Below are 13,262 nucleotides of genomic sequence, written 5' to 3'. Positions count from 1 at the left end.
CTTAATTTGGAACTCCCCAGTTGGATTCCTGGGAAATTTATTGGCCTGCAAAAATTATACTTTCATTTCATACATCTCTTTTAATATATGCTGTATATTTAAAAATATAGGTGAAATCCCTGGTTGCAGTAAAACCTTAAGTCCTAGAAGGCATTTTTACAGAGAGACTGGGCAAAATAGTTCCCAGGAAGAAAATCCAGGACCCTCCTTTTTGCAAGAAAGTTCAGAACTGTCCTCTCCAGAAAAAACAGACTCTTCCTGTTGGGAAAGGAGAAGATCCACATGGCGAGCAAAACGTGTCAAAATCTCCAAATGCCGCAAAAAAAAGGAGTAAGATATCATCAGAACGTACCAAGAATCACCAGGTAGATCTGGTTTTTTTCTTTAGCATTTCCTGAGAAATGGGACTCCTGGGTTCTGGGAAGAGGATAGAAAGCTAGCAATGAGAAGAATTGACCAGGAGATGGGACCCCTGCATTCTGAGAGAAGGGAGGATTCTAGGTTCAAAAATGGGAGTGACCATATTCATTATGTAGGCTTTTTTCATAGTAGTTCTGACCCTCAGAGTACTTCTGATTTTTTTTCTCCCTCACTTTCAGGGATTTTTTTTTCTCTTCTTCTACTGTGATCTCTCCTGAGTCATTCTAATCTCCCCTAGATCTCCCTCAATATTTTCTTACCTCAAATTCTATGTTAATATGTAAATAAACTTGATTTTTTTTAATCACCATTGAGTATCTCCATATGCTTTGCTTTAGAATTTGGCTGAGGGCCCCTTCCGTAGATTCATTTTAGTTTGGGGGCCTGGAAGGATTTGCTTTCCTTTGAAGGCTACTACTTAATAGAGAAAAATACTTTAAAGTAGTACAAACTGTTATATGACGTTGAAATAAACATGTCATCTCTCTTTAGAGGAATAAGTCAACATGTCACAGCATGCCTGTGGTCTTAGAAATAGAAGTAAAATTATAGTATTCCAATAGAAGTAAAGTTCATGCTTCCTCTACTACCCAACCTGGGCCCATTTGGTTATTTGACTCAAATGCTGTCTTCCTTAAGCCTGTGGGAAGATGGCATGCCTCTGCCTAAATGACCAGTTCAGCTTTTTCAGTTTCACTTTGGCATGTGGGAGGAATAGCCTTCATGGGAGGCCCCAGTGATCCTACTGGTCATCAGGAGGTGCTTAGCCTGTAAATAGTTAAGTTCCTTCTGCACCACCAAACCCACATAGCAGTTTTCTTATGACAGACACTAAGCAGCTCAAATTGGCATTCACTGGCTAGGTCCAGAATGAATCCAGGTATTGAATTGGAATGCTGCTCAAAATATTAAAACATGAAATTCCCTAACTGTATTCTTCATCCTTAGTGTGACCTCTACTCCCTTCATCACTCACTTCTTTCCCAGGCATCCACTCTGCCTTGACTCTATTGTCTTCCCTTCCTCATCTAGAACTTGTGATAAAGCTGTGCAGCTCTACCCTGTCTTCTAATTCCTCTATATGCCATCCCTTTTCCCTTTGTTTTGCTGCCGATTGTGCATTGTCAGTTCCTAACCTTGGATTGCTGCTGTCCTCTATCTCTTTCATTCCTATTAATGTGCTGTGGGAAGAAGCTAGAGAAAAATCACAGAATTCTACTAATGAGGTCCACTACCAATTGATGCTATATAATCTCAACTGGGCCCCCATAGAGCAAAAGAATCCTTTTATTCCTTCCCACTCAACACAGCAGCTGTTCCAAATTTTTTCTTCCCTCCATAGCAGCACTTTCTCATACTCTCTGTAATAGAGGCTCCTTCAAGTAGGATATTTAAGGTAAGGGAAGTGCTGGAACAGTGACACTAGGAAATAAGGTTAGAGGAGAAACTGGAATTATCACTTCTCCCCCCACCCACTTCCTGTTTCTTCCTGTTGATCTTAACAGCTTTTCAGAGATGGTAAGTTAACAGCAACTTTCAATAGACTAATTCCACACTATAGTACTATTAAAAGGGGATTTATTTTAAAGGAAAGAAGTTAGGGAGATGGGTAAGGGCAGAAGGAATTTATGGTTTCCCTAATATATTATAAAATTCAGTATAAGGAAGTAAAGTTGATTTGTCTTTGAGGGAATATTGTTAATAACTTGAAAAGGATCTTCAGAGCTATTCCCCAATCTTTTCCAAAGTTAAATTATCAGTCAGGAATTCAGAGCAGTGGTCTGCTGGCTCCTTCCCTCACAGTTCAGAAGAGCAGAAGTGAAGTTTCATATGTTGGCTTTCTTAACTGTCTCCCTGACCAAATTCTTCTCTGGAATCTTCCCTTCTCTCCTTGATTGACAGTCCTTCAAGCTTCCATTCCTTGCATCTGCTTGCAAGTCTCTCTGTTGTGGTAATCAGTTTCTCATGCCTCTCAGCTGAGAATCTTCATACTTCACAAAACGGAGGCCACTGAGAGCTCTTATTCCCTCATTCTCTTCTCATATCACTCAGACCTCTCCCTCCATTTAGCTCCTCCTTCACTCCTTGAATCACATAAAGATTCCAAAGTAAACCTCACTCCACGCACCCTTGATCCTGTTGCCTCCTGTATTCTCCAATATAGCACCTTCTTTCTATCTCTCTTCTTTAATTTATCCTCATCTATCGAATGTACCTAATAATATACTTGCACACTCATATTTTACTCCTAAAAAAACCTCTCACACTCTCACATGATCCCACCATCCCTGCCAGGTTTTGGGCTAAACTCCTTGGAAAAGACATCTATACTTACTTTCACTTCTCATTCAGTCTGGCTTCCAACCTCATCATTTGACTGAAACTACTCTCATCAAAGCCATCAGTAATGTCTTAGTTGACCTTTTCTCAGTCCTCATCCTTCTTGATCTCACTGCAGCCTTTGACACTGTTGGATCACCCTCTTCTGGATTCTCTTCTCTCTGTGTTTTTATGACACTGCTTTCTTCTGATCTACCACCTGCATGAATACTTTATTGAAGGCATGCCCATTAACTGAATGTTCCTCAGAGCTCTGGTCTAGACCTTTTCTCTACCTTTTAATATTTCATTTGGTGATCTCATGAACACCCCAGGGATTCAGCTCTTACCTCTATGCACGTGATAACCCAGATGTCCATATTCAGCCACGGTCTCTCTCCTGAGCTCCAATATATCACCAACTACATCCTTTTAATATCACAAATTGGGTGTCCCATAGGCATCTCAAATTTGGCATGTTTGAAATAGAACTTCTCTTTCTCCTTAAACTTTCCCCTCTTCCCAATTTTCTTATTGAGAAGGAGCTGCTTGGTGTCGTTCTCAACTTTTCACTTATAGTAAATAATATCATTACTGCTGTTAAATCTTGTCATTTTACCTTTACAGCATCTCTTATATACATATTTTTATCTTGACTCACAGAGCCACCATCTTAATCATCTCTCTCTTTGACGTTTTGTAAAGCCTAATTGGTCTCCCTGTCCCAAGACTTTTCTCTTGACCTTAATCTGCCTTCCACTAAGCAGTCAGAGTGGTCAATCATTTAAAAAAAAAATTCTTACCTTCCATCTTAGAATCAATTCTGTATATTGGTTCCGAGGTAGAAGAGTCATAAGAAGTAGGCAATGGGGTTAAATGACCAGAGTGATCATCTAAAAGCACAAGTCTGACTATGTCAGCTCCCCTCACCTCAGTGTACTCTAATGCAGCAGCTTTCAAAATGTGGTCATGGATTCCTGGGGTACCCAGCATCCTTTTGGAAGGTTCTCAAGGTAAAAACCATTTTTTAAAATAATACTGAGATGTTTTAATTTCTAATATGATAAATATTGACAAATATAACCTAATGTTTAGGTTATATATATATATATATACATATATATATATATGTAGACATGTTTAAACTACTCTCTAAATCTGAGACATGCTTTTAAATTTACTCTGCATTATCAACATTTTCTCCTTCATATTCTTTTCAATTTATTTTAAACCCTTACTTCCCGCCTTAGAATCAATCCTATGTGTTGTGTAAGATTAAAATTAATATCCAATAACTCCAAGGATTTTTTATAAAGTTTATTAATAACCATTTGAAATAGAAGAAATAAAAAACAAAAATAAAAGCCTGAGTAAAAGCCACGTGAGTGAAATTCTTCTGCCTGACACTCACCCAAACTCTACAAACCGAGTTTCCGGGAAAAGAGCTTGAGAAGGCTGAGCATTACCCCCTAACATGAGAAGGACCATGGGAAGCTAGGATTTAGAGTCCTGGGGAGAAAATTCTAATTATACAATTGGCTCTAAGGCTCAAGAGTGCTAATGGCTAGGCAATGGGGGTTAAGTAGACTTGCCCAGGGTCACCATAGCTAGGAAATGTTTGAGGTCAGATTTTAACCCAGGCTGACTCTCAGTCCACTGAGAAACCCAGCTTCCTCCTCTCCTTCAAATTCTTAAGTCTACACAATCAACAACAAAAAAAGGTAAACTGTGATTTATATAGCATTTACCAATTTCCAAGGTGCAATTGTTCACATTGAAAATTTAAAATCAGATCTCTTAAACTGGTTCAAGCTGACTTCAGCATATTCATATATTCAAAAGTTCTTTGGAATGGGTCTTAATGGATTGAGAGCCAGGCCAAGAGATGGGAGGTCCTGGGTTCAAATCTAGTCTCAGACACTTCCTAGCTGTATGACCCTGGGCAAGTCACTTAACCCCCATTGCCTAGCCCTTACTACTCTTCTGCCTTGGAACCAATACTCAGTATTGCTTCAAATATGAAAGGTAAAGGTTTTAAAAAATAAAACAAAAACGCTCTTTGGAGTCCTCCGTTTTTATGAATGTAAAGGGGTCCTTAAACCCAAAAGTTTGAGAACCACTCTCCCTACAGTAGTTTTTTTTTGTGGTGGCAAAGAAGTAGTAATTGTCTCCCTCCCTTCTCTCTCTCCCTCCCTCCCTGAGATGGGAAGCAATTTGATCTGGATTATGTTTGATCATGCAAAACAGATTTCCATATTAATCATTATTGTGAGAGAATACTTGTATAAATCCAAAACCTAAAAAAATTAAAACACAAAGTGAAAAACAGTATACTTTGATCTGCATTCAGACTCTTTCTCTAGAGATGGACAGCATTTTTTATCATAAGTCCTTCAGAATTGTCCTAGATCATTGTGCTGCTGGGAACAGCTAAGTCTTCCATGGTTGATCATTGTACAATATTGGTGTTACTATGTACAATGTTCTCCCAGTTCTGCTCACTTCATGTAGGCCTTTCCAGTTGTTTTTGGATTAATCTTGCTCATCGTTTCTTATAGCACCATGATATTCCATCACAGTCATATATTACAACTTGTTCAGTCATTCCTCAATTAATGGATATTCTTTCAGTTTCTACTTCTTTGCCAACTTGTGTGATTGCCAGAGGTGGAATTTGCCAGAACAATTCTATCTATCTATCCAGAGACCTAGAAGCAGTTAACATATATCTCTGCTTTCTTCAGTTATTGTGACTTCCAGACTGCTCACAATTCAGATGTGATGTTAGCATGCACACGCCACTTCATGTCTCATTTTTGTGTTTTTGTATTGGTTGTGCTCTATGCCTGGAACATTCCCCCTCCTCATCTCCACTTCTTAAAATCTCTGGTTACCTCAAGACTCAGCTCAAGAACTACCTCCCTGGGGCAGTTGTGTGGCTCAGTGGATTGAGTCATGCCTAGAGATGGGAGGTCCTGGGTTCAAATTTGGATTCAGACACTTCCTAGCTATGTGACTCTGGGCAAATCACTTAACTCCCACTGCCTAGCCGTTACCACTCTTCTGCCTTGGAGCCAATCCACAGTATTGGTTCTAAGTTGGAAGGTAAAGGGTTTAAAAAATAAAGAAATCAGACAATTTAGATCTTATAATTTCAGAAAATGTATGTTGCAAATTGTTATCACATATAATTAGGAAAATACACTATTAAAAAGGGAAAAGAAATTAAAAGATTAAGAATGAGCACTGAGGAAATAAAACTATTACTCTTTACAGACATTTCGATGATATACTTAGAGAACATTAGAAAATCAAAAAATAAAGAAGAGAACTACCCTCCTCATGAAGCCTTTCTTGCCTCCCCCTAGCTATTAATGCCTTCCTCCACCAAAGGCTGTCTTTTATATGTTTTTATATATTTTCTGTTTTTATATAAGTATGTTTTTTTCTCCTATTAGAATGTAAGTTGCTTCAGGATAAGGGACTGTTTTGCTTTTTTGTCTTTATATACCCATCCTCTCAATGGTATAAGTAAAAATTGCAGAGAAGGCACCAACCTATAAAGGGAGTTTACTCATGTGGGAGTTCCCAATCCTAATGAAATCACAGGTCCAGGCTCCATCAATACCCATTTATGTTTCTATCCCCATTCCTATCACCTAGCACAGTGCTTGGCACATCGTCAAGACTATTTACTGGTTGGTTCATTGATTAGTGTAGTTAACTCATTTGTAGAAAAATAAGCATCTATTTGCCCTTGGCAGGTTAGATTCTATGAGGGAGAGAGCCACATATTCCTTATTTTTAATGTATGTATCAAATTCCAACAATCTGCCCTAATTAAATGATTGTAAGATTTAGAGAAAATGGAAAACAGGCCAGGAGGACCAGTGCTTGCTTTCAGGCAGCCCAAATGATCCCTACCAGGAGATGAATCCTTGCTAGCTAAGTTTTAACTTTTCATCATTTTTTCAAGTCAAATAGATGAATAGAGGTCTGTAAAGGATTGGAATTGGGAGTTTGGGAAACTTTTTACCCTTCATTTTTTTGGTTAATCTCAGTTTTACAACTGAAGACAAATCACTGAGAGGGGTTCATGGATAGTCACTAATATTTGTATGATACAGGAAATGGCTCCAGCCAGACAATCTCAGAAGACTTTATAACTTGAAGATTGTATGATTTTATGGGGTATTAATCATACAATCATTGTTGAAGTCTTCTTTATCAATACCTGTCTAGTCAATTTAATTGGATTAATTGGTTTAATATAAAAAGGAACTGCTTAACAATTAAGAGTTGTCTGACATTGGGACTGTCCGCCACTGAACTGAGGTGTTCCAGCAGGAATTGGAGCAATTCCATAGGGTTTAAATTCTGAAATCCTTACAGCTCTGGGGGTAAATAAACTGCAGGATTGTTCCGATGCCAGACCCTAGAGGGCACTGCTCACATACAGCACTTTCAGTGCATCTATGATCTCATCAACAAGATAATGGTGTCCCGAATCTCATTTTGTTCACCTTTGGTTCATATTCTCCCCTAAATTCTCCTGGGGACGGGGAGAGGATCCCTGAAATCTGAAGGAGCTTATGCTTCATGTGGCATTGTTCTGGTGTCACTGCTGTTTGATTTGCCAGAGACAATCACATGGTTCCATGCTTATTGATGCCTTTAAAAGCAACAGGTTAGAGCCTGGGACTGGGAGCAGGATGGGGTTCCACACAGTGGTACCCACTTGGTGACCATAGACCAGCCTGTTCCCAAGTCACTTACTGGGAAAATGCATGCTTCAATTAGGGGACAGTTCAGTAGAATCATACCAGTTCAGAAATGCAAGTAATGGTCATATCATATCTAAGACCCGAGTGGGAGGGGCCGGAGGTAGAGGAGCCTGGCTCCTGGTGGGGTGGGGTGGCCGGGAGGAAGAGGATGTCTCCCCGCCCCCAGGGTAGAGCCACGGGCAGTGTGGGGGCCCCTTAAGCTGGACTGAGTTCGAATTCTGATTTTATAAGTCCCTCCGTGCCCGCCCCCCTCCCACCTGTGCCTCCTGGAGCCCCTCCCCTCCCCCACACCTCAGGATGCTGCAGCTGGGCGGGGCTGGCTGGGGCCAGAAAGGAAGTGGGGCCGCAGCATCATGTGGCTGGCAGGGCAGGGGTTCGAATTGCCTGCGAGGGAGCCTGGAGTGCCCAGGATGGTCCTGCAGATGGACAGACTCCCAGCCCAGGGCTACTTGGCCAGCTAAATCTTGTGAGGGTAGCCGTCAGGTCATTGACCCCTGGTGAACCAGGGCTTTGCTCACCCAGCATGTGAAGACTGCTTCAGCCAAACAGACGGAAGAAACCAATAAGAAAGTTCAACGGCTGAGATGGCGACGCAGCAAAGCACTGTGGAGTGCTTAGGGCATGTTGGAGCACAAAGGACAACATGGCCATCCAATGCAGCTGAGCAAGTCTCCAGGCATAACAACTTTTCATGCCACTGGACCCAGGCTTCCAACGCCGAGAGAGTGGGACTGTCTCTGTGCATTGACTTTTCCACTTAAATCTCCTTCACGCACGAGTGTCTTTGTGCACAAAAACGCAGAAAGACAATCTTCATCCTCGGTTACCGAGAGACTACTACTACTATATCTACGCAGTAATGTATAGTTTTCAAAGTCCTGAGGTGCCCTACGTTATCTCAGTGGATACTTACAGCAGACCAAAGTAGGGACATTCTACCAAGTGCACCCATTTCTCATGCTGAATTCAGGAGCCAGAAACAGCACCCATTGTGAGTCTTGAAATTTCTCAGACTTGTGAATGTTAAAAAAAATTCCCCATTTGGGAATTCTCCATTGGAACAATTCCCTACTGGGACCTTTCCCCATTTGGAAAGTGAGAACTCTACTTAGATCAGGAATGTGAGACCTCTACTCCACCCTACTTAAGACTGCTTTAGGGGAGAAAACTCCTTGCTGAACAATGAAAAATACTTACACCCATACTTAAGCCATGCCTATTTTTAGAATTAATACAAAGGAGTGCTAAGTACCTATAAAGGTCAGGCAAACTTACATGGGACAAAGAGGTGAGAAACTTACTCAGAGATTCTAACCTACTCAGGGATGGATTACTAAAAAGATTAATCTACTCAGCTGTGAATTCAGAATGGGCTGTGCTTTGGAAAATGTCTACTGTGATTGGTAGATGGAAGAACTTAGGGGAGGTGACATAGGAGAAAACCCCCTATATAAGAAAAAGACAGACTGCTGAAGAAGAAAACAGTCTCTAGAGAGACAGGCTCTAAGGAGGTTGCTGAGAGAAGGACAATCTCTAAGGAGGTCTCTCAAGGGAGGCTGACTCTGGCTGGAACTCCCTCTGGGGAGACTGTCCCCCTGAATCCTCGCTTGAACAGATCTTGTGGTGAGTGATTAAGGATTGACTGATCTTTTCTTTTAGGACTTAGGCCTGGGTTGGCCAGGGCTGCCCTGGGCCGGTCTATCCTTTTCTCATTATTCCTTTTTTCCTCTCTTTAATTCCTCATTGTATTATTAATTAAAATCTCTATAAAACCCAGTTAACTTGAGTATATTTCATAATTGGGAATATTTCCCTGGCGACCACCTTATATATCGATTTAAAAACAAGACACTGTAATGAAAACATATTTCCTGCGGTTACAAATTTACTCACCCACTCATATCTACTACAATTTAAGTCTTCAACTATTTTTACTCACTACAGTTTATAGCCTTCAACCATTTTAATTTTTACAGTTTATGGCTCCCACTCTTTTAAATGCCACACCATACAAGTCTCGCCATGTTTAGGGCAGGATACTGTATTCTAAGAAATGAGAATTAATCCTCGGCCAGTTGGGTCCAAACTTGGGATCTTGGCGCCCTTAATTGTGTTTGGGAAATGTCTCATTGGTATGAATGTCCCAGAGTTGAGTAGAGTTTGCCCAGAGGGCAACACTAGAGTTGGAGGGGTTTCTGTTCATTCTAAGCACAAGGTTTCAAAGGAGAAAAGACGAGAAACAGACATCTTCTTCAGCCCAGGGGTCCCAGAGCAGCATCACAATGTGTGGTGTGGGTGGAAAAAATGAGACTGTAGTCTCTGCCAACTTGTTTCTGGCCAAGATTGGCTTCTGGTCCCCACCCTGCACGCACCCCTGATAAACAGGAAAGGAGCCATGATACACAGTGGACATCCCCTGTGCTCAGCATCTGAGACATCTTCTGTCAAAGTCATCTTCTATCCTTAGAAGAGAGGGCAGGGGGACACAAACAATTCCCCATTGTGCTCTTCCTAACTGAAAGACTGAGCTCCCTGGAAAGCTAAAAGGTTTGTAAACAGGGCCTGGTTCACTTTGACTGGTGCTGCCTGGGCTTTGTGTTTGTATGTTATTTTTTCTTTCCATAACAATGTCCTTCCCAGCCTAGTCTACAGTTCACACTATTGTCTGGGGCCCTTAGGCCACAGGAAGCAGAACCAGATTCTTATCAGCCTGGGTGGGAGGTTTAGAGTCAACAAATGAGCTCACATCCATAAAGTCAACTACTTTTCTATCATTCTCCAATCTTTTTCTCTGCCAGTTAGCTCAGAAACACTTGGCCCCAAAGAGGCTGGACTTTGAGTTATCTCTTATCAAAGGTGCCTCAGACCTGGTGTACTCCCAAGAGAAAAAAATGTTTTAAAACCTAGCTAGCACCAGAGATGTGGGGGGGCACATCTGCATTTGAGGCTCCCATTCCACCGATTCCCAGAGTGACTCCTTAGCAACTCCTTCCTCAGTTTATCCCCCCTGCAAAAGGAGGATTTTAATGGAGTAAGCATGGGATGCTTAAATGTGTAAAGGATAAAGCCATCCCTTCTAGCCAAAAATATGGACAATGAGAGCAAATTGAGTAGGCATTCAAAAATTTTCTAAGTGAGCAGAACAGTAAGAATTAAATGAGTTCCCTCATGTGGGTAACGTAATGAAGTTGGACGATTGTAACACAGGTCCCTATGCAAGGGCAAGAAGTATGAATGTGATGTCTCCCTGGAGACGGCGTTTCCTGTTCTTGGTGGACTCGGTTTTTAAAACCTATGCAGAGAAACCAAGAGCTTTTCTTTCATTAACAAAGTCCCCAAAGAAAAGCCAGTAACTTTAAGTGGATGTTGACCTTTAATGGGCTTACCAAGGCAGTAAGAAGGCAGAGTATAATTTGGTCCGTGGGAAGCCGACCACATGGGCAGAGGGTGCCATTTATCAATGACGCTGTGCCTGGTCAGAGCTGTCGCTCAGGAATCAATAGGCAAGGTTCGAGAACAGTTCTGAACTTCTTGCCACCCCAGTTTCTAGCATTGACCCCACCCTTTAAGCTACTGCCCAGCCAACTAATGATCATCAGAATGAGGAGACCGAGGGCCCTCAACAGATTCATTTTACCTCCTCCTTGCCACAGGACAGGAGCGCTTCTAGTCCGTGAGTATTGCAATTAGGTCAGGAAAAGAGGCTCAGGGAGGAAAGAGGATGGATACCCAAGTCAGATGGGCTCTTGGCACTTTTCCCAATAGTGTGGGCCATTTATGAACAGCTGTCTCTTGTTTCCAAGAAGGACTGCTTCTGAATGATGAATCCTTAGAATCCTCCGAGTCCCACAGAAAAACCTTCCCAGTCTCTGGAATGCACCCTCCCACCTGCTGCTTCTGTCTGTCTCCCGGCTGTCATCCCACTTCTTGCTTCTGGAAGGAGTACCCCAGACTGGCATGGGTGAACTGCGCCTCTTATTGCCCCAGGTTTAAAAGGATAAAGGGGAGAATAAAGGGATCTTGGGACAGTTAAAGAATTCCTTCTCAAATTCTGTTCCCTGATTCCAGAAACTTATCAGTGAAGAGAAACCTATAGATTCGAAGTACCAGCACTACAAGGTGGGCAATGCAAAGGCTAACAGCTGGAGGATCAGAAAATGCCTTGAATAGGGAGTAGATGGGTAGTTCAGTGGACTGAGAGCCAGGCCTAGAGTTCGGAAGTCCTGGGTTCAAATGTGGCCTCAGACACTTCCCAGCTGTGTGACCCTGGGCAAGTCACTTGACCCCCATTGCCTAGCCCTTACCACTCTTCTGCCTTAGAACCAATACACAGTATTGACTCCAAGACGGAAGGTAAGGGTTTAAAAAAATATATCTTGAATATTATGCAAGTGGGGCAGGAATGCAGGGCTTCCTCAGAAGATACAACGATACAACAGAGAGGAGAGGAGCCCTAAAATGAGAGCTATAGATCTGGCAGTTTTTCAATAAGGATATGGGGAGGAGACAGAAATGGCACAGAAGACAGAAGATGGGAGTAAGACGATTTTAGTCACTGAAACAATTGTCTATGTTTATACCCATGTGGTATAAAAGGAAAGGAAGGTGTCCACGAGGAAAAAAAGCAAGAGACAAAAAGGCACAGTAGAGAATGTCAGAGCTAGATCCTCTAGGCCCACTGCCTTATTTTACAAATAGAGAAACTGAGATTGGATGCCTCTCCCTTGGGCACATAGGCAGAAAGGAAGACATTCAGGGTGGTATGACATAATGTAATCAGAGGCAGTATAATATGTAGAGAGACAAATGGTTTGCAAGCCAGTAAGGCCCAAGTTCAAGGAAAAGGGGGAGATTCTGCTGGGATCAGTAATAACAGTAACATTTCTATAGCACTATGTGCAAGGCAACATACTTGGCACCTCTCAATGATTTCATTGATCCTCACAACAACCCTGCAAGGTAGGTGCTATTATTCTCATTTTACAGATGAAGAAACTGAGGCAAATGGGTCCCACAGCTGCTGAGTGTCTGAGGCCGAATTTGAAATCAGATCTTCCTGACGTCAGGCTCTGCCCTCTATCTAGTGCTCCACATAGTGGTTCTAGGAATGAACATGTTTCATTTATCCTCTATTTTTTATTCAGTCAGAGACATTTAGTGAAGATCCATTACGTTCAGAAACAGCGTGTCCAAGCCCCTTTACTGGTAGAATGAAGAATTGCCTGAAGTCACTTCAGCAGAAGTGAAAACAGTTCCTCCAGGAGATCCGAGTTCTAGTAAAGACCCTCTCTGGTGGTAGAGCCCAGCCCTTCAGACAAGAATCCTAGACCCACCCCCATTAGAGGGGGGGATTCTGTATCTCTGTGCCCCACCCCCACCCAGCTTCCCTACTTTTATAGGGAATGTGCACAATCCGGATTGGCATGTGAGTTTCAAGAGCAAAGAGGGTACTCCTGGGTGTAGCACGTCTGCCCGTGGGGGGGGGGGGGGAGGATCTCCCAAGAATTCATACAACAACGTTTATTTCCAGAGATAAAGGCCTCGTGAGTGTGCGTGTTTGCAGAAACATAAATGAAACACAGCTGAGTATATATGTATGTGTATATACACATACACATTGCTTTGTTGAGATGCAGGGAGCTGGACCAGGCAGTGCCACTGCAAATGTCAGGGATTACTGTGGCAAAGTCCGAGCCCAAGGCCACACGGCCTAGCCTAGCCCCGCCACCCCTACCAGCA

General features: G+C 42.2%; 1 protein-coding gene across 8 annotated transcripts in view; it reads left to right on the top strand.

Annotated features, from left to right (window-relative positions):
• PHF7 (PHD finger protein 7) overlaps positions 1-730 on the top strand; it is a 44,549-nt gene extending 43,819 nt beyond the window's left edge. For 7 of the 8 annotated variants that reach the window (XM_056804966.1, XM_056804963.1, XM_056804967.1 and 4 more), the window contains one exon: positions 111-730. In XM_056804966.1, the coding sequence (XP_056660944.1) occupies positions 111-334 (224 nt within the window). In that variant the 3' untranslated portion in view covers positions 335-730. The remainder of the gene's footprint in view (positions 1-110) is intronic. The other variant, XM_056804965.1, reaches the window with a different exon arrangement.
• Positions 731-13,262: the final 12,532 nt, after the last annotated feature.

The sequence above is a fragment of the Monodelphis domestica genome, chromosome 7, assembly GCF_027887165.1.
Source record: "Monodelphis domestica isolate mMonDom1 chromosome 7, mMonDom1.pri, whole genome shotgun sequence".
In the NCBI taxonomy this organism is placed as follows: Eukaryota; Metazoa; Chordata; class Mammalia; order Didelphimorphia; family Didelphidae; genus Monodelphis; species Monodelphis domestica.
The sequence above is the reverse complement of the archived record's forward strand: the minus strand, read 5'-3'. Positions and strand labels throughout refer to the sequence as shown.